At 42.0% G+C, this 27,348-nt stretch overlaps 1 protein-coding gene across 2 annotated transcripts in view; it reads left to right on the plus strand.

Moving 5' to 3' along the window:
* Positions 1-27,348, plus strand: part of ARHGAP10 (Rho GTPase activating protein 10) — a 340,466-nt gene that overhangs the window by 66,335 nt on the left and 246,783 nt on the right. For both annotated transcript variants that reach the window (XM_080797689.1, XM_080797690.1), the window contains exons 2-3: positions 14,228-14,323; positions 14,399-14,460. In XM_080797689.1, the coding sequence (XP_080653815.1) occupies positions 14,228-14,323; positions 14,399-14,460 (158 nt within the window). The remainder of the gene's footprint in view (positions 1-14,227; positions 14,324-14,398; positions 14,461-27,348) is intronic.

A 27,348-nucleotide genomic window follows, 5' to 3' on the forward strand; every position in this document is an offset into this window, starting at 1 on the left:
ATACAGAAAATTAGAACATTTAAAAAAAAATCATTGTTTAAGATGGGGCGGGAGAACTTTTAAACTGTTAGATGTGCACTTCTATACTTTTCTCATGCTTTCAGTGATTTACAAGTTGGCTGTGCCCTCTTTAGTTATATAACACCTCTTTCCTCTTTTTTATTTTTTAAAGATTGATTTATTCATTTGTCAGGGAGAACAGAAGCAGGGGGAGCAGCAGGCAGAGGGAGAAGCAGGCTCCCCCCTGAGCAAGGAGCCTGTTGCAGGGCTCAAATCCAGGACCCTGAGATCATGACCTGAGCTGAAGGCAGATGCTTAACTGACTGAGCCACCCAGGTGTCCAAACCTCTTTCCTTTTTAAACATGACTAGTTTTCAGGAGGCAGACTTGTGTCTGTCTACTCTAAGAGGCTTGGGTTGTGCAGATCCTGCTGTCCGGGGTCCTGGTGTATGTTGACTTTGCCCTTTAGGAAGCAGGAAACCAAGAAGCATACCTCACAGACCTGACTGCCTGGCTGGTACTTGTTTTCTAAGAGTGGCTTTTCCAATTACTCTTTCCTTCTTCCTGTTGGCTGCGGGTTCCTCTGCATACCTTTCTTATCCTGTCCTTCTTGTTCAGTTTTCCTTTCCTAGGGACGGTCCACAAAGCTGTTTTTTGTTTTTTGTTTTTTTTTCCCCCAGAACTAAAAAAAAAAAAAAAAAGTTAATTTCATTCTGAATAAAAGATAGAACTCTCGGAAATCCTCAAAACAATGTCATCACTATAGCAAAATTTCCCAGAAATCTTTGCACACAGTATGGAGACCAAGCCTGGGCCCCAACCAGTTGTGAAGCCTGCCTCTCTGAGGAGCAGCATGAAGGGAGCAGTGGCCTTGGTGGGCCAGGCACAGGTGGCGGCTGTGCCCTGTGATAAGCCCTGCTGGGTGCCCCTAAAACCAGGCTCAGGGCCCAGCCTTCAGCTGCCACTGTAGACGGCCAGGGAGTGGGCTGAGAGGCATCACCTTGTCTTCGCGGGCCTTCTATGTGGGAGCCTTTCCAGCTGCCTGTGCCCCATGTTGCCCACCACTGTAGCAGTGTTGCTAGAAATTCCATAGTTGGAGCAACTCCACTTCCAGGCCTGCTTGCAGGACCCTGTCCAGGAGCTCCCAGTCTTCCCCTCTCCTCCCCACTGGTTGCAGAGCTCCTCGTTGTTCATGTGTCGGATGCTGTCAGAGTCTGACTTGTAGAGAGACCAGCGAGGCCAAAGCCGTTCACCTTCCAACATGAGCTCCTGTGGTCCAGGCCTGTGACCACACGTGCAAAGGCCAGCAGCTTGTCCTCCACACAGTGTTTGCAGATGCCCATACAACCTTGAAAAAAAAAAATTCTTGACTTCTCCTCTAACGCTGCAACAAAATCCAGACATTTTGATGATTTATATATATTTTATAAGAGCATCATAAGGAAAGGATCTTGTGGCCCATCTGTGGCCTGCGTAGTTTTACCTGTGGGGAGGCGGCAGCATATTGTGACGATTTAGGTGGAAACCTGGAGCAAATCCTTGCTCTACCATCTAACTCAGTGTGACCCGTTTGTGTATTCCAGTGCTTGTCTCTAAAATACAGTGGCAAAAAGTGTGCCGAACTGGGCACAGTGAGGGTTAAATGAACTAATACAGGTAGAGTTCTTCCTCGCAGCCAGCAGCACATGGGACATGCTGTGTAACTATTAGATGGTTGTTGTACACATTTTCACCGTTTGGAAGCACTGGATCCGAACCCATGTTCTAGTTTATTAGGATTGTTAAAACTGCCTTATGTCAAACATAATTTCTTAGTCTAAAATGGCCCATCGCGTAGACTTCCGCCCTGCCTACTGCAGTTTTTCAGATGGACTGGTTTCTGTCTTTAGGGGCATTTTGTAGAATTTTTATGGTTAACATAGTAAAGTCTTCCCAAGTAGTTTTGACCTTTAAAGGAAGTACTTTGTCCTCTTTGGCTTTGTACCCAAGTTGTCACTCTTGGCATTTGCTACCTACTTCACAGCAGCTATAAGGGGAAATGGCTTTGCTCACAGGCGCCGCTGAGAAAGCTCTCTGAGGCCCACATGACCTCTCTCCTCTCTTCTCCCTGAGCTGGCTGACTTGCTTGGGGTGGGACACTAGACAGCTACTTCTGTCATGGCCTTCTGTGGGGAAAAAAAAAAAATGAGCTGGATACATTTTGTTCTCTTGAGAATTTTAATTTGGGAAACAAGGGAAAAGCAGGTAAGAGCTCCACTTCAGAGAACATGAGAGAGAGAGAAAAAAGTAAACACTCAGAAGCCAAGTAGTGTTAATGGCAACGGTCCAGAGAGGAGATCCCATGGCAGGCTATGCTGCGAGCTCTCTGTAAGGACATGTTGTTTACTTAATTTTTCTGGGTTCTTTGCTATTGTATTCTCATTATTTGAGTCTTTACTTCTTGTCTTCAGAAGGCCCTAATTTATATAGGGGGTGCAGTATAGATGGCCTTTCTCATTCCCATCTGGAGGATTCCCCTCATTTTGTTCCTGTTGCCTGGAATGTCTCCTCTGTGGTTTAAAGTGATATAAATTTAACTCACTTATTTGGACCCTCTTCAAGCTGCCCATTCCATGCTGGGCTTTCCTGATGCCTTTCACATTTCTTTTGAATTTGTCTTTCATGGAACTCTTGTGGAGTGTGTAATTTGGACCCCTCGGTGTGTATGCGGTATGTGACTTCATGGGGATCTCTTTCCAGTGGAGGTCACAGACTCCACAGCGCAACCGTCACATCCGGGTGTTTGTATGACATGTTCAGCTGTGCTAAGTGAGTGATGTGAGTCATGGGACATTTCTTGGGGCATTTCTTTTAGTTCTTGTGATCCTGTTTTATCTTGGGACACAAAAGAAGAGGTTTTCGCTCCCCCTTACAGTGACTCCTGTTTTACTTAAAAAAGATTATTTTAAAGGAAACAGATGATTAAAGCATTTGAGGGGAACGAGAGTTACATAGTTACCCTTAGCTTTGGCTGGCAACTATGTTTTTCTTTCGTGCGACTGGGGCATGGTGATGCTCGGATGGCAGGAGATGGGGAAATCTTTCAGTCATGAGCCAGATGAACACCTGACACCGCACGCCCTACCTGTTTACTTTGGGCTTTAAGCATGTACTGTGGTTAACACGGTAGCTTATCTTGACATTATCCCCTGTATATGGTTTTGTTTTTCTTTTTGTCTCCCCTTTCTTTGGCCATTTTGGAAACCACTTTGTTTGGCAGCTCGCTATAGTCAGTGACCAGAATGTTTGAATAATATTGTTTTGCTACAGAGCTTAAATCCCTGATCCGTAAGACCAGTACTTACTAATAGTGTTCTTATGCCTTTATTACTTACTGTTAACCCCAAGGTCACCTTATTTTCTTAAAAAAGTCGGAGGGGAGAAGAATCCTGTTGAATTAGGTTGCTAGGGCTGCCATACCGAAGTGCCACAGACTAGGTAGCTTACGTATGCAATTTATAGTCTCTTGCCCTGAAGGCTGGAAGTCCAGAACTGAGGTGTCTGCAGGCTGGTGCTTTCTGGGAGCTCTGGGAGGCTTCCCTCACAGTGGCCTGGAACACTGTCCTTAGCTTATTGATGGCCATCATCCTCTGCATCTGCACCTTGTCTTCCCTCGATGTGTCTGCATCCAACATTCCCTTTTTTAGGAGGACACCAGTCCTATTGGCTGAGAGCCTACCCTAATGATCCAGCTTTAACTTGATTACACATATAAAGACCCTCTCCCCAAATAAGGTCACGTTCTGAGATCCTGAAGGATAGGACTCTAATATACGAATGGGGGGGGGCACAATGGAACCCGTAACACGGCAACAAGAATACTTTACTCATTTTAAGCACTTACAAAGCAGACTTTCTTGGCTTTGAAGCCAAGAAGTTTCAAAAGTGATAGCTATTCTTGGGGAAGTTTTTGCACGTAGATTCCTCCGCACACTAGGTTGAGATCCCAGAGTCTTACCAGTTGTTGGCACAGTTTCCAGAAATTTTTTAAAGAGGTACTGTCATCTCTCCCTAGATCGGGGGAGTAACCTCCTAACTTGTTTTCCTGCTGCCTCTCTTGTCTACCTTCAGTCTGTTCTCAGCACAGCAGCCAGAGTGATGCTGCTGGATGTTCAGAGCTCCCCATCTCACTCATAATAGAAACTGAAGTCCTTTCTGAACTGGCCCCCCTGATCTTTGCCCTTCTTGCCTATTGCTTTCTCTGTCCCTCCTTGGCTTCAGCAGGTCTGTGTAGGAATGTCCCTCTGTCTGGAAAGGCAATTACCTGTATGGCTAGCTCCTTGCATCATTCAAGTCTTTGCTTTGGCGCCATATCTTCTACACCATCAACTCAGATCTACCCAGCCTCGCCCCAGGCATTCCCATTTCCCTTACCTTTCTTCAGGTATCTCCATAGCAGTTACCTGCTCCCAGCAGACCGTAGTTTATGTTTTATTATCTGTCTTCTCTATTCCCTTTCTACTCCTCCGTCTTGCCGTGGCCTGTTACCCACTCTCACCCCAGTTCATGTGATTTATTTGTTGCAGTATCCTCTGTGTCTAGAACACTGCCTGGCAAATATTTGGATAAATCCACAGCATGAGTAGAATGTGGGTGCATAGAATAATGTTTCTATGGAATGAGATGCTGAGAAGGGAACACTGGATGGAATTCGGGCCGCTTGGGTTCCTGGAAGTATAGGAGTGAGAGGAGTGTAGATGGGATGAAGGACAACAAAATGGTTCATTGATTCAGGGATGTGTGGGTGTCCTTGTTTCTCTCATTTTAATACATTGTGATCATTTTATTCTTTTGTGCTAATTATTTTGTTTTATGAATATCTACTACAAGAGTTGCAAGGAGAGATTAATGACCATCTGCATATCCCTTCGTAACCCCACCAGTTGTTTTACATTTTGTGGGCTTTACTTCATTTCTTTCGTTCTGTATATACACATTCCATGTGTTTGTGTCTCTGGCTGGCCTGTAGGGACTGTTCTTAGGTCACCTGTCTATCCCCCTTAACTCAGCCCTGGAGAAGTTTGGGTAGGGTCATGTGCCACAGAACCGGCCAGTATAGGAAGCGAAGGCTCTGGCTCAAGCATATTGTTCTAGAAGGGAAAGTGAGAGGTCACATGTTCCTTAGATGGGACATTCTGTGTATTTTCAGTTTATAGATGGGAAATCTGATACATATGGTGTATCTTGCCCAGAGCCACACCTGGGTTATGTCAGAGCCAATATTTCAAGCCAGCTCTGCCTGTCTTTTTATAAACCATACTGCTTCTAGCATACTGTGCCTTCAGTTCCTCATCTGTAAAATAGAGTCATTAGTCTAGGTTGTCTCTAAGATGATGTTCCCTGCTAAAGTTCTTTAATTTAGGCCCAGACTTGGAATCCCAGTGCCTCCAGGGGCCATGCAGATATTTTACGTATGTGAGGCAGAGGAGCAGAAGACTGTAGGGAGTAGGGGGACCATTGGTAATAACTGGAGGGTTTGAGAGATTCAGATTAAAACTGTAACAAAAGGGGTGGCCAAATAAGTCTATGGGACCATCGGTTTTTGATGCTCGGATTTAGGTATTTCCCTGGAAATGTCAAGCTATGCAAACGTCAGCGTGCAGCTCTGTTACTGTAATGTTTGTTGGCCCCTCAGCCGTTCTTGTTCTCTGTGAATTATAATCAGAGAGGGTGGAGCTTGGGAGGGTGTTCGGCTTAATATTCTTTTTCATACTTAAGCACGTCACCTCGGTCCCCTTCCCCATCTGTGTGTGAATGTACCCCACCTTTGCAGCCTTTCTCTGGGGTATACTGTCCACCTGCTGGGGCACACTGTCCACCTGCTGGACCATGTATTCCTTCCTAACAGGTGCAGCACTGGGTTATCCTGAAAGCAGGATTCTGTACTCAAACTTGGACTCTAGTTAGTGCTCACCTTGAACTAGGTGTGTGAAATTGAACTCGGTGTTCAAAGTTGCGCTTTCCTTTCCCAACTGTATAGTGAAGGGGAGAGACTGTCAGTGATTTTCAGATTGAGTTTTCTGCAGGGTGAGTTCTCATTGGGGAGCCCTTTGTGGGAAATGGGGACCAGTTGAACGGGATCTTTATCTTACCTCCAGCTGAGCACCTTTGATTATCTCTTGGTTCTACTACTTACTGGTTGTATAATTTTGGGCAAGTTGCTTAACCTCTGCATGACTCAGTTTTCTTCTCTGTAAAGTGGGTATAATAATAATACCTGTCTCTTAGAGTGGTTGGGATACTTAAAGCAGTCAATAAATATAAAGTGGTTAGGAGAGTATCTGACATTAGAAGGTCTGGTTGGCAGAATGAGGTCCCTTTCTCTTCCTGGAACCTATGAATATGTTATTTTATTTGGCAAAAGGAACTTTGGAGATCGGATTAAGTTAAAGGCCTTGGGGTGGCGAGATTATCCTGGGTTAGGATGGTGGGTGCACTGTAATCACAGTAGTCCTTGAAAGAGTCAGGGAAGATGTGTGATAGAAGTGGAGGCCAGAGTGATGTGACTGGGGGCCGGGGGCTCTGAGCCAAGGAATTTGGGCATCCTCTAGAACCTGGAGAAGGGAAAGAAATGGATGTTCCCCTAGAGCCTCCCAGAGGAATGCCTTCCAGTGAGACCGACTTTGGCCTTCCGACCTCCAAGACTATAAGAATAAATCTGTGTTGTTTTAAGCCATTAAGTTTGGGGTGATTAGTTATAGCAGCAGTGGGAAACGAATACTTGTTTGCTAATTTTTCTTTCTCACCGTCTTTGTGGACTCATCTTATTTTCCTCTACCCCATAGATTTGTCAGTTCAGGTCTGGAATATTCTAGTGACCTTAGAAGCTGCTTTTTCTGTGAGTAAGAAGATCTCACTCTAGGCACACCGCAGTTAGGCTGGAATTGGAGAGTCAGGGCCAGGAATGCCTTCCTGTAACAGTTCCAGAGATGGGGCTGGCCCTTGAGCTGCTCCTAGAACAGCCTGTGATTTGGCCTTCAGGCCTCGACTAGCCCAGTAATGCATTTTGGGCTCATGAGATGTTTGCATCATTTAAAAAATCTACAAAGTGAGTTATTTACTTTCTTACTTGACTCGCACAGAGTCAAGAGCACATCATGCTCTTCTTGGATATAGTGCCGCTGCCTGTTGTGTGAATCTGGAAAAGAAGAAGGAATATGTGAAGCCAGTTTACAGGCCTAGAGGAATTTTGTTTCGTTGCCAAGTTAAGTTGGATTAACATCGGCATTATTTCCTTGGCATGAATCTGGCATGAAAGATATTATGTTCTTAGAGTCTGTACCCTGTTCCTCTCTAAATAAAACGTTGAAGAATTTTGGTACCTGTTTTGATGTGCAGAAAGGGTGGCAGAGCTTCTCTTGGCAGAACGTTTGCATATTTGATAACCAGTTACTTGGGTCTCTACATGCAGAGGAATGTGAACATCTAGGTGCAGTTTGCCTCGTTGAAAAAAAAAGGCTAATTTAGAACCCACTATGGTGTGTGCAGTCTTGAATCTCAGACTTAATGAGTAAGAAAGATGTATTTATTTGCTGTTTCATTCTTCTTAAGCCCAGAAGTATAGAAGCTGCCACGTCTCCTCAAGTGGCCCCGTTCGTGCTTTGCTCGATGGTGTGGGAAGTTGCTGGAGACCATAGTCGCAGGGTTTATCACCAGAGTGGGGCCCGCCATTTCCCCGGTTGTACCTCGTGCAGAAGGCTGCCTCAAAGTGTAGGAAAGCTAGAGCAACCTGAACAGAGAGGCTTCCCATTCACCTCCTCTAACTGTCTGTATGTGTCTGAGTTCACAGTCCTAACTGAAAACTGTTAATGGGTGGGTATTCCGTAAAAAAATAATGCTCTCACCTCTAAAATCAGCAAGGGTGAGCTGTGGCAATTTGGGCCAGCATCTGGAGGCTATTCGAACCTGGATTGAAACTGTGGTCACATCTGGCCACGTGGTGCCCTACATCTCAAACCCACCAGGTCTCCAAAAGAACTCCTCATCTCCCACACAGCTCTTAACCCTGGGAAGGGTTCTGTTGCCTGTGCTTTCTTCTGTTTGTCTGTGGATTGAAGACGTTCAAGTTCTAGTCTGGGGGACTCTGAAGGGGCAGGTTCATTTGAAAGAGCACAGATCGCATGAATTCTTTACATTTGCTGTGCTTGTTTGTGTGTACCTTCAAGGTACTTCATTCTCAGTGCTCAGGAATTAGTCGGCTGGAGAGGACGGGGGCATGGAGCCCCGTGTATGCGAATTTTCCCGTTAATTACAAATCTTTATTAGCACCGTTCCGATAACTGGGTGAGATCCGGGCAAAGTAATAACACTCTATCTTCTGAAAGTTGGAATGATGTGATGGAAAGGACATTGGTAGAAGCTTGAGGGACTGGAGTTGATCCTTTGCCTCCAGAACTTATTACTAGCCGTCTGAAGAGGTCTGTGCCCTTGATCAAGTCACTGATCTATCTCTGAACTTAACCTATTTGTAAAAGAAGGTGACACCAACGGCTGCCCTCCCGGCTGATTATAAGGAGTAAGTGAAGTAGTATCTGTAAGTCCGTTAGCACAGAGCAGGCACTCTGTCACGGTTAGCACAGAGCAGGCACTCTGTCACGGTATTCCCATCCAGGGGCCCCTTGCCATCTTCGCCCCAGTGGAGGAATGTGGCCAGCTTTTGTAACTTGAGAACTAAAGACTGGTTGAGATTCATGTGCAGTGATACTGGAAAGACGAAACATTATCCTTCGCACAGAGCATCTTTGTGCTTGTTTGATGGACTGTACTAAATAAATATGGTGAACCGTCTTACAATTTTTGTGTTACATTTGAGAGGCAGAAGATAGCTGTGGAAGTATAAACTACATGGGAGAAGAAAATGAAAAGTACTACATGATGGAAATGTGATTAAATTTGTGATTCTTAAAAGGAATGGAGTTTGGTATGGTCAAATTTTTAAACAATAAAAATTTTGTGTAATGAAGTCCAATAATACCAGAAGGAAGTCAACAGAAAAGAAGAACCATTTATTTTAAAATAAAGTATTACTGTGACTATAATACTTAGGACTTAATAAGAGAGAAAAGTGTGCTATTTACATAGGAAGAAATATATTAGCTGTGCAAATGAACCCAAATTTAATCTGCCTTTACAAATATTTTAAACTAAAATGAAATTAGGTACTATGAAATGATAAAAAACTGGTGCCTTTAAGTTTTAACTTTCTAAAGAGAATCCTGCCCTGGCCATAGGAAACATGGTCTTTGTTTGTTTTATTTTATTTTTTAAATATCTTATTTGACAGAGAGAGTACAAGCAGGGGGAGTGGCAGGCAGAGGGAGAAAGAGAAGCAGACTCCCCACCCAGCAGGATGCCTGCCCAGGACTCTAGGATCATGACCTGCGCTGAAGACAGATGCTTAATCCACTGAGCTACCCAGGCACCCTGAAACATGGTCTTTAAAGTATACCTCACCTGGTGATTTGGATAAAATACTGCAGGAAACAGCTCCAGAGGGGAAAAGTATAATTTATGCCAGTGTTTATATCTTATATGAATATTATATATAAAATGTGTTTATAAGTAAATATACATTAACAAAACGGAATAACATAAAGTGATTCAAAATGATAAACCCACGCACCAGTAATATCTGAACATAAATGCATGAAATGCAGAAGGAAAATCCTGTTGCAGTCCCTGTTTCAGGGCTATAAGGAAGCACAAGACTGTTGGGTGTTGCCTCAGGGACTTGTCAGGATACTGTAGGGTAGGAAAACAGATGACGCTGAGTAAGTTGTGACTAAATAAGGTAGTTTCCGGTAGTCAGTGCTATGAAGTAAAATAAAGCTGCAATAGGATAGAGAGGGATTTAGGTTTGCGGGGAAGGATGGTAGGGAGGAGGACTGAATGGGCTGAGCCATCAGGGTTATGAAGGAGGCAGCCCAGTGGGGGTGGGGAAGGAGTGTTACAGGTGGAGCAGCTTAAGGGTGTCAGAATAATTAGATATTTGTTTGGATTACAGTAGAAACTAAGTTGCTTTGGAATGGTCTAAATAGCTAGGTTCTATGGTTTAAAATTTTTTATTTTTAGTTATGAGAATATGGCAAAAATACAGAGGTATACAAAACAAATCTACATTGTAAACAAGAACCATAAAGCAAATATCTACAGACTCACCACTAGGTTATGAACTAAAGTACCTTTAATTCCTTTGTCATTTTCTGTGTGTCTTACTGTCCTTGGTCCTCAGTGGTAAGTATTGTATGGCTTTTGAAGTAACGATTCACTTGCTTTTCTATAATTTCGTGACCTGTGTATGAAATTCAAAATGCAGTGTAGCTTGTTTTGAACTTTATATGAAAGAGCCATACTGTGTGTATTTTTTTGTGTGTGACTTCATTCTGTCCAAGTTTTGAGAGTCATCTGTGTTGACATGTGAATTTATAGTTATTTTTACCCTATAGTGTATGGGTGTAATGTAATTTTCAGTTCTATGGTTGATTGGTATTTGCGTTTTCCAGTGTTTGGCTATTATTGTGATTGTTCTGTTACAGATTTTCTAATATATGTCTGCAAGTGCCCATGTGTTAAGAATTTATCTTGGAAGTTACTTAGAAGGATAATTTCTGGGTTGTAGGAGATCATCAAATTTACTAGAAAATGTCAAAGTACTTAAATACTAAGTATTCCAATTTTTACTCTCTCTCTCTCTCTTTTTTTTTTTTAAGATTTTATTTATTTATGTGACACAGAGAGAGAGAGAGCAAGAGCAGGAACACAAGCAGAGAGGTTGGGAGAGGGAGAAGCAGGCTTCCTGCTGAGCGGGGAGACTGGGGCTCGATTCCAGGACCCTGAGATCATGACCTGAGCCGAAGGCAGATGCTTAACGACTGAGCCACCCAGGTGCCCCCCAGTTTTCACTCTTAACCAGCAATATGTAAGGATTTCTATTGTCCCACATAAAGGATTACACTAACACCTGAGCTTGCCAGACTAATTTTTGCCAGTCTGGTGAGTGTTATTGAGGTATGTTGAGATTTTCATTTTCATTTACTACTGCTAATGAATTTGAGTGCCTTTTCATGTGGTTATAGGCCATTTAGATTTCTTTCAGTTCCTTTTGTGAAGGGCCTATTCAAGTGTTTTGTTCAATTTTTTATTGGAATTTCTGCCTCATTGATTTATAGCTGTTATTTATGCCTCCTGGGTATGTGCTTATCTTCAACTCTTTTTATGTCTTAAGAATTTTTAAAGTTTAACACAAATTCCATTAATCTTTCTATGTTATCTATGGCTTTGTAACAAATCATTCCCAAACCTAGTGGCTTAAAGAGCAGCCATTTATTTATTTCAGTCTGGACTCGGCTTGTCTGGATGAGTTCCTGCATGGAGGGCAGGAAAGCTCTGCTTCTGTGGGTTGGCCATCTTACCACTGGGGCAGTAAGTGGGGTGACTGGGCCAGAGGTCTGATGAACCAGCGGGCTAGCTTGGGCTTGTTGACCTGGAAGGCAGAGGTGTACAAAGTTTCCTGAGATGGCTCTCGATTAGCACAATGTCACTTTCACTACATCCTGTGGGCAATTAAGACCAGCCTAGATTCAAGGGGTGGGAAGAGAGACTCCCCCAATTGCTGGAAGGGCGGCAGAGTCACATCAAAAAGAGCAGTGCCTATATGGAGGGGTGGAGAATTGTCTCCATGCTTGTAGTCCATCACAGTTTACCTACGGTGTGTGCTTTTTTCCCATATGCCAAGGGTAAGAAATTACAGTCCTGTATTATCCTCTTAAAGTGTTGTGATTTAGACTTCCACATTTATTTCTTCCAGTCTCTTCTTTATTTTAATGAGAGAAAGGATTTGAGCAGAGCAAGCAAAACATGAATTAGGTAGAGGGAGAAAGAAGTTTCAAAAACCATGATAGCGAGGGGGTGTTAATAATAGGGGAGGTGATGCATGTGTGTGTGGGCAGGGGGTCTTTGTGCCTTCTGCCCAATTTTGCTAGGAATTTAAAATTGTTTTAAAAAATATAGTCTTCTGGAACGCCTGGGCTTGTCAGTCAATTGAGTATCTGCCTTGGGCTTGGGTCATGATCCCAGAGTCCTGGGATTGAGTCCCACGTTGGGCTTCTTGTGCAGCGGGGAGCTTGCTTCTCCCTCTGCCTGTTCTGCCTGCTGCTTCCCCTGCCTGTGCTCTCTCTCTGACAAGTAAATGAATAAAATCTTTAAAAAAAAACACAGTTCTTTAAGAAAAACATTAAGAAACAAAACCAAGCCATGACAGTAGCTGAAAGAGCTGATGAGCATGACTAGAAAGTTGGAGAAGTGAGAGAAAGCAGCTACTGCTGGGGGTCACTGGGGGAGCCTTTGTACTTAATGATTGGATGTAAAGAGTTGGTAAAAGAAAAAAAAATCAGATAGCATTTTCTAATGTAAAAATAAGAATCTTTTGCTTTCATTCCTTGTTTAGTCAATGACTAAAATAAAAAAGAAAATTTCTTCTACTATCTCATTAAAAATAGCCCTCAGTGTTTTACATTCTTAGCTTTCCTTTCGTGTCAGTATTTATTATTTGCATGAGTACTCTGCCCAGCAGTTATGGATTGCATTTTTTTTTTCAACTTTTCAATTTTCTTGACATGAAACTTCAACACAATGTGTTGATAGTCACAGTATTGAGACAGGAAGTGTAAGGAGTACAGGAGTCACTGAGCAGCTTCTTAGAAAGTGCTTTAGACCCGTGGCAGGATTGTATCCTGGTCAGGGTATGGCTTTGTGCAAATAGCGCCTGAATAGAATCAAGCCTTTGCTATTGTAGTAACTGTGTAACTTTGTGTAAATTATTTAACATCTCTGAGCTTTTGCACCCCATTGTAAAATAAAGATAATCTTTATTTTGTATATGAGTATTGAATGAGGTAAAATTACCTAGCGTGATCTATGGCCCATAAAATAAATGTTACCCTATTTTAGAAGTAGAGTTTTCCATTATTAAGGGTTTTTTTCTTTGTATGTACTTCCTATTAATTTCTTATTGAGGAATAATTGTGTTAGTATCAATATAGTGATTCAATATTTGTGTACATTATGATATGATTGCCACAATAAGCCTAGTTACCATCTGTCACCATACAAAGTTATTACAGTATTAGCTATATTCCTTATGGTATACTTTACACCCCTGGGTGTTATTTATTTTATAATTGGAAGATTACACCTCTTAGGTCCCTTCCCTGTTTCATCCATCCTCCCCAAACCCCTCCCTTCGAGTGACCATTAGTTTGTTCTCTGTATCTGAGTCTTTTTCTGTTTTGCTTTTTGTTTGATTTGTATTTTTATTCCACATATAAATGAAATAGTGTGATATTTGTCTTTCTCTGACTTATTTCACTTAACATAATGCCCTCTAGTTCCCTCTATGTTGTCGCAAATGGCAAGATTTCATTCCTTTTATGGCTAAGTAACATTCCATTGTATATATAAACCACATCTTTATCCACTCATCTATCGATGGACATTAAGGCTGCTTCTGTGTCTTGGCTATGGTAAATGAAACTGCAGTGTCATTTTATACTATTTTCTATTAATCCCCAGTTTAAAAAAAAAATGAGAACCTACAGGTCTTTTGCAGAATAAATTCTTCCTACCACTTAAGGTTGGCCTTTAGTTACCTCCATGCTGCTGTCTTCTATGAAAACTCTTTGATCCTCCTGGGTTTCTCTGGCTGGAGTTTGCCAGTCAGTTAAGGGCATCTGACTGGCTGACTTTGAGCTTTGATACTTTTATATTTGAAACCTTGGCATCCAGCCAGTTCTCATACAGCCCTGGGAGAAACTGTCAGGTGTGTGTGTTCCTAATCATAGCATGAACCTTTGAATTGGGCAAGTTGTGACCTGAGTGTGCAGCGATAGGGAAAGAGCTTTGGGAAATGGGAACAATGAGGAGCAGTCACATCTCTGAGGAGGAAGAGGGTGGGGGAGGGAGTAAACATTTCTTCAGCACCTGTTCTGTGCCAGAGTCTAGAAGTGAAGACAGAAGCATCCCAGAGCGTGCCAGATTGAGGGCAATGGGCCCCTTGACAAAGGAGTTGGGTTGTGCCTCCTCATAGATTGCGTGGAGAGCTCTACAGCTCTGGTGATCTTAGGAGGAATACATTTCTTCTAAATCTGGACTTAAAACAAAGCTCAAGTAACCATAAACTTTTTCTTTCTAGGTCTTTCAGCAGCCCAGCGGAAGTTTGCACATTCACTCAGAGACTTTAAATTTGAGTTTATTGGTGATGCAGAGACAGATGATGAACGCTGCATAGGTATGTAAAGATGAGGTTTTATGGTTTGCCTTCCTTTGCTTTGGCCACCAAATAATCATAACTTTCTTTTTGTAGATGCTTCCTTACGTGAATTTTCTAATTTTTTGAAGAATCTGGAAGAGCAGAGAGAAATTATGGTGAGTTGTGGGATATAAATTAGTAAATTCAACTTTAAGCAGGGAAAATCTGGGTTCAGAAGCTGGTTCTAGTAGAAGTTTTTTTTTTTTTATTTTAAGATTCTATTTATTTATTTGAGAGAGTGAGCAGGGGGAGGAATGGAGGGGGAAACAGACACCCTGCAGAGTGCGGAGCCTATGACAGTTTGGGGTTCTGTCCCAGGACCCTGAGATCATGACCTGAGCTAAAATCAGAAGTCAGATGTTTAATCAACTGAGCCACCCAGGCGTCCCTCTGGTAGAAGTTTTGATGCATTTATCTCCAGATGAAGTAACACTTAATAGTGGAAAGAGCCCTGGATGACACTTCAGGAGCCTGGATTTCTAGTTTCATAGTGGTGCTGACTGCAGTAAGATCTCGGACAAGATGCTGGACCTCTGGAACAAGGCCCTGTTTCTTTATCCGTGAAATAGTGGTTTGGACTGTAGCAGTGCTTTCTAGATTTTTGTTAGCAGTGGAGCCCTTTTTGTTGAAATTGAGTCTCAGGCAGAACATTCGTGTACCCAGAAGATGAAGGCAGAAAAGCTTATGTAGACGCAGAGGGACAGCAGAGCAGCCTGACTCGTACTTTGGCAGATTTTTATGTTGTGTGATGGAGGAGAATTTGGGTCTGGTAGTCTTCAGAATCCCACTGTACCTTGAGATTTGTGATCATGGTAGTTCATCATACTAGCTGCTCTCCACATGCCTGATGCTATGCTGAGTGCACTGAGGGGATGATTTCATTTAACAAACACTCAGCAACGGATTTGGAGGATATTGAATCATATTTTCTCACCATTCTTAAAAGCATCCCTCCTAATATCTGTTATTCAATAAAGATTCATAGTCGAATTGCCCCCAGATCATTATATACTATCTATTCTCACCGGTGTTTAGACTTTAAAAAGTGACAACTATTTTTTCTATGTCCTTGAGAATGAATACTAGCTAGAATTATGTTCAAGTGTAAGTGTACCAGTAGGTTCAGATGTGGTTGTAATAATAATACGGATTGTGATAGCCAAGATAGCCTTCACTCTGACTGGTACTGGTTTAAGCTGTGAACTTAGTATTTCATCTAATCTTCGAGTGAACCCTGTGATATAGATTCCGTTATTGCCCCTGTTTTGCCATTGAGGAAACTGAAGGGTCGTGCCTTGCCCAAGATCACAGGGCCGCTGAGGGGTAGAGACAGGCACTCTGAACCACCCGCCATTTTGGCCAGCTTCCTAGTTGTTACGGTAATTAATCTTGTGGGGGGGGTGGTGGTGGTGGGATTTCTGTCTGGTTGAGTGGCAGGAAAGGAAGAAGTAGTGGTTTTTTATTTAAAACTGATGGGGAGGGGTGCCTGGGTGGTTCAGTGGGTTAAGCTTCTGCCTTCAGCTCTGGTCACGATCTCAGGGTCCTGGGATCGAGCCTGGCATCGGGCTCTCTGCTCAGCGGGGAGCCTGCTTTCCTTTCCCTCTCTGCGTACTTGTGATCTCTGTCTGTCAAATAAATAAATAAAATCTTTAAAAAAAAAGAAATACAATAAAAGTGATAGGGACATATGGTCTCTAAAAGCCCCAGTATAATTTGCACTGTACCTTACTTCCTGACATAATGTCCATATATGGTAAATATCGTAGAGAGTAGGCGAAGGTACTGTGGTCCCGTTAGGTTTTTCGGGCACAAACTGACCTATTCAGTGATTATTTGTGTGATTCCCGAGTCATTGATTTTTAGCAGTTTCGGAAAGTCTAAATGTGATAGTGAATAAAAATTGTGCTGTGACATTACCTGTCTACAACACAAAGTGGGTGTGGGTGTGTTCTTAGTTTATGTGCATAGGTATCAGCTTTTTTGTTCTCAGCCCTCCTTGATCCTTAATTGTACTTCTGGGATCCTCAGCATTCTGCACATGCACATTTGATCTGCTTCTATGTTCCAGTTACTGTTTAGAGTCTGAGCACACAGAGGCAAACTGAGCAAGGTCCCTCATGGAAGTTGCATCCTGGGAAGGGGAGGTGATAAATAAGCGTATAATATAGGTCAGGCAGTGGTAAGTCCTATAGAACAAAATAATGTAGGGTTAGTAGAGAGTGGGGCGGGGTGCTATTTTATCTGGTGTGGTGAGGGGAGGCCTTTACTGCCGAGGACTGTGAGAGGCGTCCTGGCATTAAAGGGAAGAGGGTTCTGGGAAGACTGGTGCCGGATTTTAGCTCCACTGAAATACTGTGTGACTAGTTCCTGTCTTGATGTTCTGTTTTTGTCTCATGTTCCTTGAGATGAACGTGGTCTTAGCTTCAGGCTGTCTGATCTCTATCAGACAGCATGGTTCTCAGAGCTATTAGTAGCTGGCATCTTGACTTAATCTTCACCTGTGATGGGGGTTGATAGGGTCTCTTAGATAGGGTGAGGATGGTGGGGCTGGGTTTCCAGTACAGGGTAGAAGTGGGAATAGGATGTTGTCCGCACAAGGTCATGAACCTCAGGGAGGGGTGGGACAGTGTGTTACCACACATTTGGGGGAACAGCAACTCTTTCTGCATAGCCCGAAACTCTTCAAAGCCAGAAAGCAGTTTGGGATGTGGGGGTGGGAGGGAGAAGCTATGACCAACCATAGAATTAAAAAGACACCTAATGCCTTTTAATTTATTTTTTTCTTAAGCTTTTCAGTTTGGAAGATTTTGAGCATGCATGAAAAGTAGAGAGAAAAATATAATTAAACTATGTGTGCTCAGTATTCAGCTTCAGTTGGTTGCCACTCAACCAATCTTACTTCTCCTATATGTCGTACTCCCTGTCCCAGTGAGTTTGACAGAAAGCCCATTATGCTGTCGTTTCATCCATAAATACTCTACTACAGAGCTCTAAAAGGTAATTCTCTTTTTGCTCCATCGTATTCTCGACACGCTTAAAGACAAGCAGTTAATTTCTTAATATTACAGAGAATTAGGCTGTATTCAGATTTTTCTGATACTCATTTACATCCGCCTTTAGCAGTTGGTTTGTTTGAATCTGCCTCCAAACACATTGCATTTGATTGATAAGTTTCTTTATTTTTCAAAGATTTTATTAATTTGAGAGAGAGAGACAGAGAAAAGAACGAATGGGGAGGGGGAAATGGCAGAGGGAGAGGAAGAAGCAGACTCCCCACTGTGCAGGGAGCCAAACGCTGGCTTGATTCCAGGACTCTGAGATCATGACCAGAGCCAACGGCAGATGCTTAACTGACTGAGCCACCCAGGTGCCCCTTGATTGATAAGTTTCTAAGTCTCTTTTAATCTGTAAGTTTTTCTTCCTCCTTTTTTCCTTTGAAAAGGATTCCTGATATTTTTTAATTCACTTTAAAATACCTTTAAAATAGTATTACTTCCTAAGTTATGGGTTAATAAAAAAATAGTAAAAGCAAAAGAGTTTGATATTTAACCCACTTTTGGTGTTTTTGTCTAATCTTGATCATCAGGTGTCACTTTTTCTAACCAAGAAAATTGCATAGAGTAATGGCTACTTTTGTTTTGTTTTAAATAGCTTTGAACACTTAGTAAAGAAAACTTGATGCTTTATTAGACACTAGCCTTAAACTTTGAATAAGAAAAGATACCTCTGTCAGGAAATGCTCAGTGTGGCTTTGGAGAATAGCTGGTAAAAGTGAATCAAAATCTATTCCACTAAGGGGCACCTGGGTGGTTCAGTTAGTAAAGCATCCAACAACTCTTGGTTTCTGCTCAGATCCTGATCTCAGGGTCGTGAGATTGAGCCCTGCATCAGGCTCCACACTCCCATTCTCTCTCTCTCTTAAATAAATCTTTTAAAAATTATTTATTTATTTATTTATCCTCTTAAACCTTGAAAAAAAACCTCTATTCTACTAAGTGTGATAACACAGGTATAGATGGGGTTGCGTGAAGTGGAGAGCAGCTAAGTCTGTGCTTGTTAGGAAGGACTTTGTAGAAGAAGTTGTATTTGAGCTGGAGTTTATGGAGCAGAGACAACAGAGGAGGGCCTTTGTATGGTTTAAGAAGTTCATATCTCCCCAACATGTGACAAAGAGATGAGGAAGGTCTTTAAGTAGTTAAATGGGAGACAGTGTATTGTGAGAACTTTTAAAAAACTCTAGTTTTACTTAAAATTACTACGCATAGGAGTGCCTGGGTGGCTCAGTTGGTTAGGCATCTGACCCTTGATCTCAGCTCGGGTCTTGATCTTGAGGGTCATGAGTTCAAGCCCCACATTGGGTTCCATGCTGGGTGTGGAGGCTACTTAAAAAAATGGATTAAGAGTACTATGATTATTAGTATTATCATTACAGTACCTCATTTTCATCTTTTATGTGACATAATGAAAAACCTACATTAAACACATGTTAAAAAAAGTCATTTCACACCAGCAGTACAGAGCCACATATTAAAAAAGGAATGCAAAATGACAGCTGTAAAATAGAGGTAGAAATATTCTAAAATTGGTTCCAAGAATTTAACAAAATCTTAGTGGTCACTTAATCTTTAAAAGCAATCAGGGGCACCTGGGTGGTTCAGTTGGCTAAGTGTCCGATTCTTGACCTCAGCTCAGGTCTTGGTCTCGGGTTGTGAGTTCAGGCCCCACCTTGGGTTCCATGCTAAGCATGGAGCCTACTTTAAAACAAAAACAAAAACAAGTAGTATTTTCTGAAGTCATAAATTGAATGATGTTGTACCATAATAATTAGATATTCATAATTAAGACTGAGTCATTGAAATGTGAAAAAATACTTTAAATCTAGTGTTTTAGAAGGCAAAGACCTATGTCAGAGAACTTTAAAAAAGCTTTCCATTTCTTAAATAAATGTTAAAATAGGATGCTTGGCTTTAGGAATAAAGTCATCAGACTAGAAGCTCAACAATAAGTTGAGCTTTGTTGGTTTTGAGCCCCTACACACACACGGGACTGATCTGTATCCCTCAATAGGCTTAGATATAAATAGTTCAACAAATACCGTGTGTCTATTACATGCCAAACCCTGTGCCAGGTGCTTTAAAAACAAGGGCATAGTTCCTACCTTCGTGTGGTTAGCTGTCCATTGGGAGAGACTGCTTAAAGCATGCTATGTGGTAACAGAGTTATCGGGGATTTCAGGGAAGACATGTTGGGACACCATTTCAGACCTGAGTTGACAGATGAATTGGAGTTATCCCAGTAAGAAAAGATAGAAGTGAAGCACTAGTTTCTTCCCTGTGAGGAAAGCTGGTGGAATTTGGGAAACAGGGAGGCATCTGTTTGCATATTTCCCACCAGTGTCTGGGTCTGTGGCTATTAAAGCCAATTTTATTGGGGAGGGAACTGGAAAGAAGGCCAGTCTGGAAGTCAGAATGTTTCCCCCCAGCCCCTGCATGTAAGTCCATTTTCTGTGAATGGATGCGTCATGCCCCTTACTAGGCCAATATTGACTTTTTCAGGGTAGTGTTTTCAAGTGAGTAGTTTTTACTGATAATTTTCCTAGCCTTGACTGTGAAAGAGAGTAACCCGACTTGGGGAGCTTGGTACTATTTGTGGCCAGAATTGCTGAGCTCACTTCTGTGCGTGTTCTCCAAGGAAAGTACTGTGTGTTTCACAGCCAGAATTCTGGAGATGTTCTCTCTGGCATGGCGGGACATGGCGTCCTTATCTGAGGTGGGCAACTGTCCAAGAATTTAAGGACTTTGAAAATAGTGACGCAGGGTGTGTGATGCTCCTCTAAAAGCCCTTCGTGCTGTATTTACTTCTCTTCATGGGTTCTTTGATCATAACTTTTTTGTTTCTGTCCTTTTCCTAAACATGTTTCTGAGGATTGAGGAAAATCAGGACAGTTGTGAAAGGCCCAGGGGTTGAGGAAATCTTCAGGGAAGAGGGGATGCCTGGAGAGAAAAGGCAGAGCTTGCCAGATGGTGCACAAAAGGCACTTGCCTCTCATCCCGAGGGGGCTGGGCGCCTGCTGGGCTGCCAAGCAGGGTGAAGTGCCAACAGCGTCTTACGCACCAGCTGTATCCCTTTTCCTCCTTGAGCAAGATGACCCTGTTTGCTGTTAGGAATTTTGGTGTTACTTAATCTGTCTTTAGCATTACTTAGGAGTTCTTGAAATGTGGTAAGTATCTCAGGCATTACATGCCATTGGGAAGATTGTGTCTGTAGTTTTATCTTATTTTTATAATACATCAAATCTATTTTAAACAGTTCTTTTACATACTCTTTAGGCTCTTGAGACCTCCTCCTCCTTTTCTTTTTTCTCTCTCCCATGTTTTTCTACACCACAGATTTCACTCTTGTGAAAAGTAGGGTAGGGAACACTTCCTGGGTGATTATGTCCCCATAAAGAAGGCTCTGGGCTTAAGTGTACCGAAGGCTTTCGTTAATCGTTTAGGTGGTTCCAGGCAAGACACAATGGCGTGTTTCCTCAGCACTTGCCTACTTGTTTCACTCCTTTCTCATCGTTCTTTCATTGTTTCAAGTGTCTCATAGAGTGATGTGCTTAAGTGATTTCTGTATCTTTTGAGGTTTTTGATACAGATTTTTACTCCAAACTTCCTACTTTCTTTTTTTAAAAACGTGTCACGATATTGTTAAAATAACATGTTGGTTAAAATGAACTTCTGGGGAGAAATTTTCATGCTGTCCTTTCATCAGTACACTCTAGGGCAGTGGTTCACAAGGCATGCTGGACATGCTAACTCCGCCCTATCCTAGTCCTACTGAATCAGGAACTCTGGGGTGCAGCCCCTCAGTGTGTGTTTCAAAAAGCCCTCCAGGTTATTGTGAAGCATGCTTAAATTGGAACCACTGGCTTGGGGTGCCAGTGAAATCTCCCCTGGCATTCCTAACCTTGGAGCTAGAGCAGTCTGAAAGTTGGAAACACTGTAAATTGCTTTTTGATGACTTTCTCTTTACCAGGAGGTTAAACTAGACTTAAAAAACCTAAGCTTGGGGTGCCTGGGTGGCTAGGTGGGTTGACCCTCTGCCTTTGGCTCAGGTCATGGTCTCAGGGTCCTGGGATCGAGCCCTGCTTCGCGCTCTCTGTCTGCCTCTCTGCCTACTTGTGACTTCTCTCTCTATCAGATACACAAATAAAATCTTTAAAAAAACAAAAAACAAAACAAAACCAAAAAAACCCTAAGCTTTCGTGTGTCATTTCCAATGGATTTTGAACTATATCTAGTTTAATTTCATAGAACAGGTTTCTGCTGTTAGGAATTTCAGTGTTACTTAATTTGTATTTAGCATTACTTATGAGTTCTTATAATGTGGTAAGGCATCATATGCCTTTGGAAAAATCATACCTTTAGTTTCATCTGATTAAAAATGTTATATTTTATGTGGTACATCAAACCTGTTTTAATCAATTCTTTTACAGTTAAAGTGACTTTTTTTTTTGCATGAAGTTCTAATGGAAAGCATATTCAGATGGGGAAAAATCCGTCTTGAACTTCTTTGTGAAAACACTTCTCAGTTTAGTTGAAAAGTTGTCAATGACCTAACTTTTTTTTTTTTTTTTTAAGATTTTTATTTATTTATTTACTTGACAGAGATTACCAGTAGGCAGAGAGAGAGGAGGAAGCAGGCCCCCTGCTGAGCATAGAGCCTGATGCGGGGCTCGATCCCAGGACCCCGGGATCACGACCCGAGCCGAAGGCAGAGGCTTTAACCCACTGAGCCACCCAGGTGCCCCGTCAATGACCTAACTTTATGAAGAATTTCACTTCTTGGAACTGACCCTTAAAATTTGACATCAGTTTTTCTTTTCCCCATACAAATCCCCCTCCCCCCCCCCCTTGTAAACTCACTATAATTCAGTCAGATGCAGATGTCATTGTGAAACCTGTTTTCTAGGAAGATAGCTTTTGCCAGTTGGATTTTGATGAACCTAGAATCTTACAGAGGTTATAGTCTGAACTAACTCAAATCAGAATTCTAAAGTGAGTGAGGATATTTTAAGAGGATTGGGCTCCTTGGTGGACCCCTTTCCGTGGAAGGCCTTGCTCATGACTTGGTGTCCTATCTTAGTGACTCACAGTCATCTGTGGTTTCGAAGCCTTGTCATCATCAGCTTCTACTTCCCTATTGAAACTTACGTTTCCTATATTTTATGTCCTTGGGCTCGCTCTCTGCTTCTGAGGAATCAGCTGTTCTGATAAACCAGTTACTACTGACATGAAAGAGGACACACGGACTCCCCCTCATCCCCCCTCCCCCCACCAACCTCACACACACACCAACAACAGACACCAGAATGTGACTAGCCCACTCATTTCATTGTCTTATGGAGAGGAGTGGTTCCATTAGTGGGAATTAAGTTCAGCTGAATCTACTGTTTCGTGAGAGACATATTTTTGTCAGGTCCAGTTATGAAGTACTCAAAAGTATGGCCTTGTCCCCTAAAACAAAGAGCTGAGAGAGAACTTAGGGAAACTTTTAACCTTTTTATTTACCAAAAGAAAAAGAAGGGAAACAAACTCAGTGAGATGGAGTGATTTGATCCACATCACTTCACAAAACGAGTTGGTGACAGTGATGAAAAGAGAATCGACTATCTCCTGGTAGCTCAAGGACATTGTTCTTTGCCTTTAGCCCCTGGTAAGATTTACCAACCTTTCCTCCATCTTTAAACATGGGTGAAATGGAAATGTATCCTTATAGCTGCCATCGATAAGGCAGCAGTCTTGAAGAAATGTGAATTTTGTTATTTCTCCTGTCCTGTTTGGACATGTGTAAACCACCCCCTCTGCCAACATTTCAATCAACAAACCACTTGGCCACTTAAGGAAGAAATATGAATTCTGGTGGATGTTTGAAAACCTTTCAAGGCCTTTTAGTTAGGTCAAAGAAATGCCAGCATCAGTAAATACCTAGAGTGGGTGCTATCCTCTCGGTAGAAGATCCTGGGACCCATACCATCGTGGAGCAGCCCTTAAAGAAGTAATGTACTTCCAATATTCTTGATTGCACAGAAGAGAAAAAATGTGTGGGCAAAACTTGCTACTGGTGACAGAGATGAAAAGTGATTCAGAAGAGCTGGAGTCTGAAGAAGTTTTAGAAATATCTTAGATATATTTTGATTTTTGTTTTTTTTTAATGTATGCATGAAAGGGACACATGATATAAATCTACCAAAGAGCTCTTTCAATAAATGTCAAGGTTCTGAGTATTCAATTTTAGTCAAGATTTCATTAGCAGTATTTTTTCCATGATAGTATATGAAAAGTGTATTTCAAAATAGTATATGAAAAATACTGTCAATATTATTATTATTTATTTATTTATTTTTTGAGAGAGAAAGTGCTTGTGAGTGGAGGGAGGTGCAGAGGGTAAAGGAGAGAATCTTAAGTAGGCTCCACGTCCAACCCAGAGCCTGACATGGGGCTCAATTTCACAACCTTGAGATCATCACCTGAGCAAAATCAAGAGTTGGATGCTTAACTGACTGAGCCACCCAGGTGCTGCTGGAGTGTCTTGTTATTAGTGTCATGTTGGATTGAATGAAATATAGAACTTCCTTGGTGATGGGGATTATGAGAGGCCCAGGGGTATACCAGTGGCCATGATAATGTAGTGGAAAGAATATGGACTTTAGGGGCAATGGCAGACAGGCACCTCTCAGTTCTACCACCGCAGGGAGTGGAAGGGACCATTGGGCCCCAGGGGCTGTATGGTTCCATCACTGCATTAGAGTGAAGGCCATGCCTCCCACAGGCTGCTCCCAGCCGGTGACCAAGACAGCAGGGGTACAAAAGCAGCTCGTTTCTGGGGACCCTGGAGTCCTCTGACAGGAAGCCTTGGCTCAGGACTCCCCAATGACCCTGCTGAACTTTCCGTAGAACTGCCCTGCAGTCTAACCTGTGTCCCCGCAACCATCCGACCTTCCTTTCCTCCCTGTCTCCTTCCCCTGGGGTCAGACCTGCATCACTGTCTGACAGCTCTTCCAGCCTCCTCATGTTCTCTCACAGATGTTTCTCCTCATTCATTTCTGGCATTTCTAATCTGGTTGTGATGTCTGCTTCTTAGAGGATGTGGTTTAATACAGAAACAGATGGTTTTGAATGGAGATAATGTGTAGAGGAGCCTCAGCACAGGTATTCATGGTTACTATTGTCACCATCAGCAGGGAGTGCTGAATTTCTGTAGAAACTCTATTCTTCATGTTATCTAAATTTGTAGGCAAATCCTACCTCATTCGTACAATAAATATTTATGAATGCCTGTTAGGAGCTAGGTGGTGTTCTAGCACCTGAGGATGCAGTGAGAAGTTAGGTCCTTGTGGGGATGAGGCACTCAGCTGCTGACTGCTTAGTGGAGAATGAGAGCCTTTCTGCCTCCCGCCCTCCTTTTCTGTCTCGGCCACTCTGATAGCCCAGGCACAGAAGGGCTGGTGATTAGACTCTTTTCCATTGACCAAAGGTTTAGGCGTTCTTTTCTGAACAGGTCTCCCCACCCTCCCCTCCTTCTCTCTGTCTTTCTCATATTTCCTTCATTCAATCATTTATGGCCTGATTTATGAGGTTCCATTAGGAGCTTTGCCTCTGATTTACACTGTTCACTTCAGAAATTAAAATATTCTCTGGAGGCCCCTGGGTGGCTCAGTCCATTAAGTGTCCACCTTCGGCTCAGGTCATGATCCTGGGGTCCTGGGATCAAGCCCTGCATCAGACTCCATACTCAATGGGGAGTCTGCTTCTCCCACTCTGCTCCCTCTGCTTGTGCTCTCTCTCCTACTGTCTCTTTCTCTGTCAAATAAATAAAGTCTTTTTTTTTTTTTTAAGATTTTATTTATTTATTTGACAGAGATCACAAGTAGGTAGAGAGAGAGAGGGGGGAGCAGGCTCCCCAGCAAGCAGAGAGCCCGACACAGGGCTCGATCCCAGGACCCCAAGACCATGACCTGAGCCGAAGGCAGAGGCTTTAACCCACTGAGCTACCCAGGCACCCCTAAATAAAGTCTTTGAAAAAAATGAAATGTTCTCTTATTTAAAGCTAAAAAATAAAATTTTAATTCTCTTGTGATACTTTTGCAGCTTTCTGTCAGGCTCCTCTTTCCCTCACTTTTGTGGGGTTTTATTGTTTCTCGGATTGTTCTGGCTGGGTATTTATTAAAAAAAAAAAAATAGAAGCTAGATCCTTATTGTCCATCATGCACAGATGGAAAGAAGATCAAGGTTAAATCTCTTATTTAATGTCCTCATTAGGTTAATTTATTCATAATATACCCAATTTTTGAAGATTCTCAGTTTTTCTTAAGAATAATTAAAAAAAACTTTATTGTTAGAGTCTATTTGATTTAAATAATTGGAGTAAAATTGCAACCTTTAATGAATGGCTTTCAAAATTGATGCAAGGCTTCCTTTTTATTTTTCCTTTCAAATAAACACGAAGATATTTGTTTGTAGAAAAGAGACATTAAGGGAAGCTTAAACTTTTGTGATGTGTAATGGCTTAACTTTTTTGAGGGCAAGATTATGGCCAAATAAGCCAGAGAGAAGAAATTGTCAGAACTTCAGCTCAAATCCTCTGGTTTTGTTAGGCTCTGTTTAGAGTTCAGGATTGAAAGTAGTCAAAAACTCTAGCAACTTTTTATTCTTGGACTTTCGGAAGAAAGCAAAGGTGTGGTGACTGATCTGGTGAAATTAGAATGTATATTTTATCAATTACAATTTCTAGCCTGTTAAATGGGACTGCTGTGGCCTAAAAGAATGAGACATTCAAGAAACTATTTCCCAATAATTGGTTCTTAATTTTCAGGTTTAAACTCTATAGAATTAACTTATTGCACCTCTGTACCTATGTCCCAGTTAGACCTTTGTATATGGGTTTGTTAAGATTCTCACCAAGTTGAGCTGGTGATTTGAGCTACCACTGCTCTAAAATTTAATTTTGTTTTTATGTTAATTTTTTTCCACCAGTAGGATTAACTTAGCTTGAGCTGTGCTCATAAATAAAATAACATCCAGGGGTTTGTTTGGAAGTTAAAATTGCTTCTAGTATGGCATTCCCTTCCTTTTTTTTTTTTTTAACACTTAACTGTGTTAAGTAGGTAGAGCAAGTGTTATTCTTTTTTTAAAGTTGAGAATATTTAGGTAACAAAAGAGAATTGTTTTTTTCTCTGGTCTAAGACCAGAACTGGTGGTTAGGACCAAGCCCAAATGAGAGAATATTGGCCTCTTGTCACTGTGACAAGGCTCTCTTAGCACGACCAATTAAATGTTTTCATTTCTTCTCAGCATCAGAGTCTTTTGCCTTCTTTCTCTTATTATTTTAGCTACTAGAAAAATAGGAGGGCTTTATTGTGCATTTTAATTTTCCTATTAGGACCCAAGTCTAGGTTGATGGGGGAAGGCTCAGTCCAGGGAGACACTGGCTAGATGGAGAAAAAGAGAGATCGCAAAGGATGAGTATGTATGGGGAATAATCAAATTCATCAAAAATAATACGGTTTAATCAGGTTAAAAAACTTACTTAAGAATTGAAATGGATAGTATTGCATTTTGACAAGATTGTTGAAAGTTCTGCAATTTAAACAAATGTCAATGCTCTGTTAGTCTAGATTCTCAGTTGCAAGGTCTAAGTCTTCTGAACAGAATGGGAATTAATTTAAAGAATACTTGGTAGTGCGCCTGGGTGGCTCAGTCAGTTAAGTGTCTGCCTTCAGCTCAGGTCATGATCCCAGGGTCCTGGGATTGAGCCCCGCAACCGGCTCCCTGCTCCTCGGAGGGCCTGCCTTCCTTCTGCCTCTCTCTCATGAATAAATAAATAAAATCTTAAAAAAACAATACTTGGTAGCTTGTAGGATCTTTATCTGGTTCTGGGAACCAGGAATAATAGTCAGAGTTGCACTTGCAGAACCCAGCTTGGAGAAGAACGTCGTTTGCTGCAGGGTGTGCACA

The sequence above is a fragment of the Martes martes genome (genome assembly GCF_963455335.1).
Source record: "Martes martes genome assembly, chromosome: 2".
NCBI lineage: Eukaryota > Metazoa > Chordata > Mammalia > Carnivora > Mustelidae > Martes > Martes martes.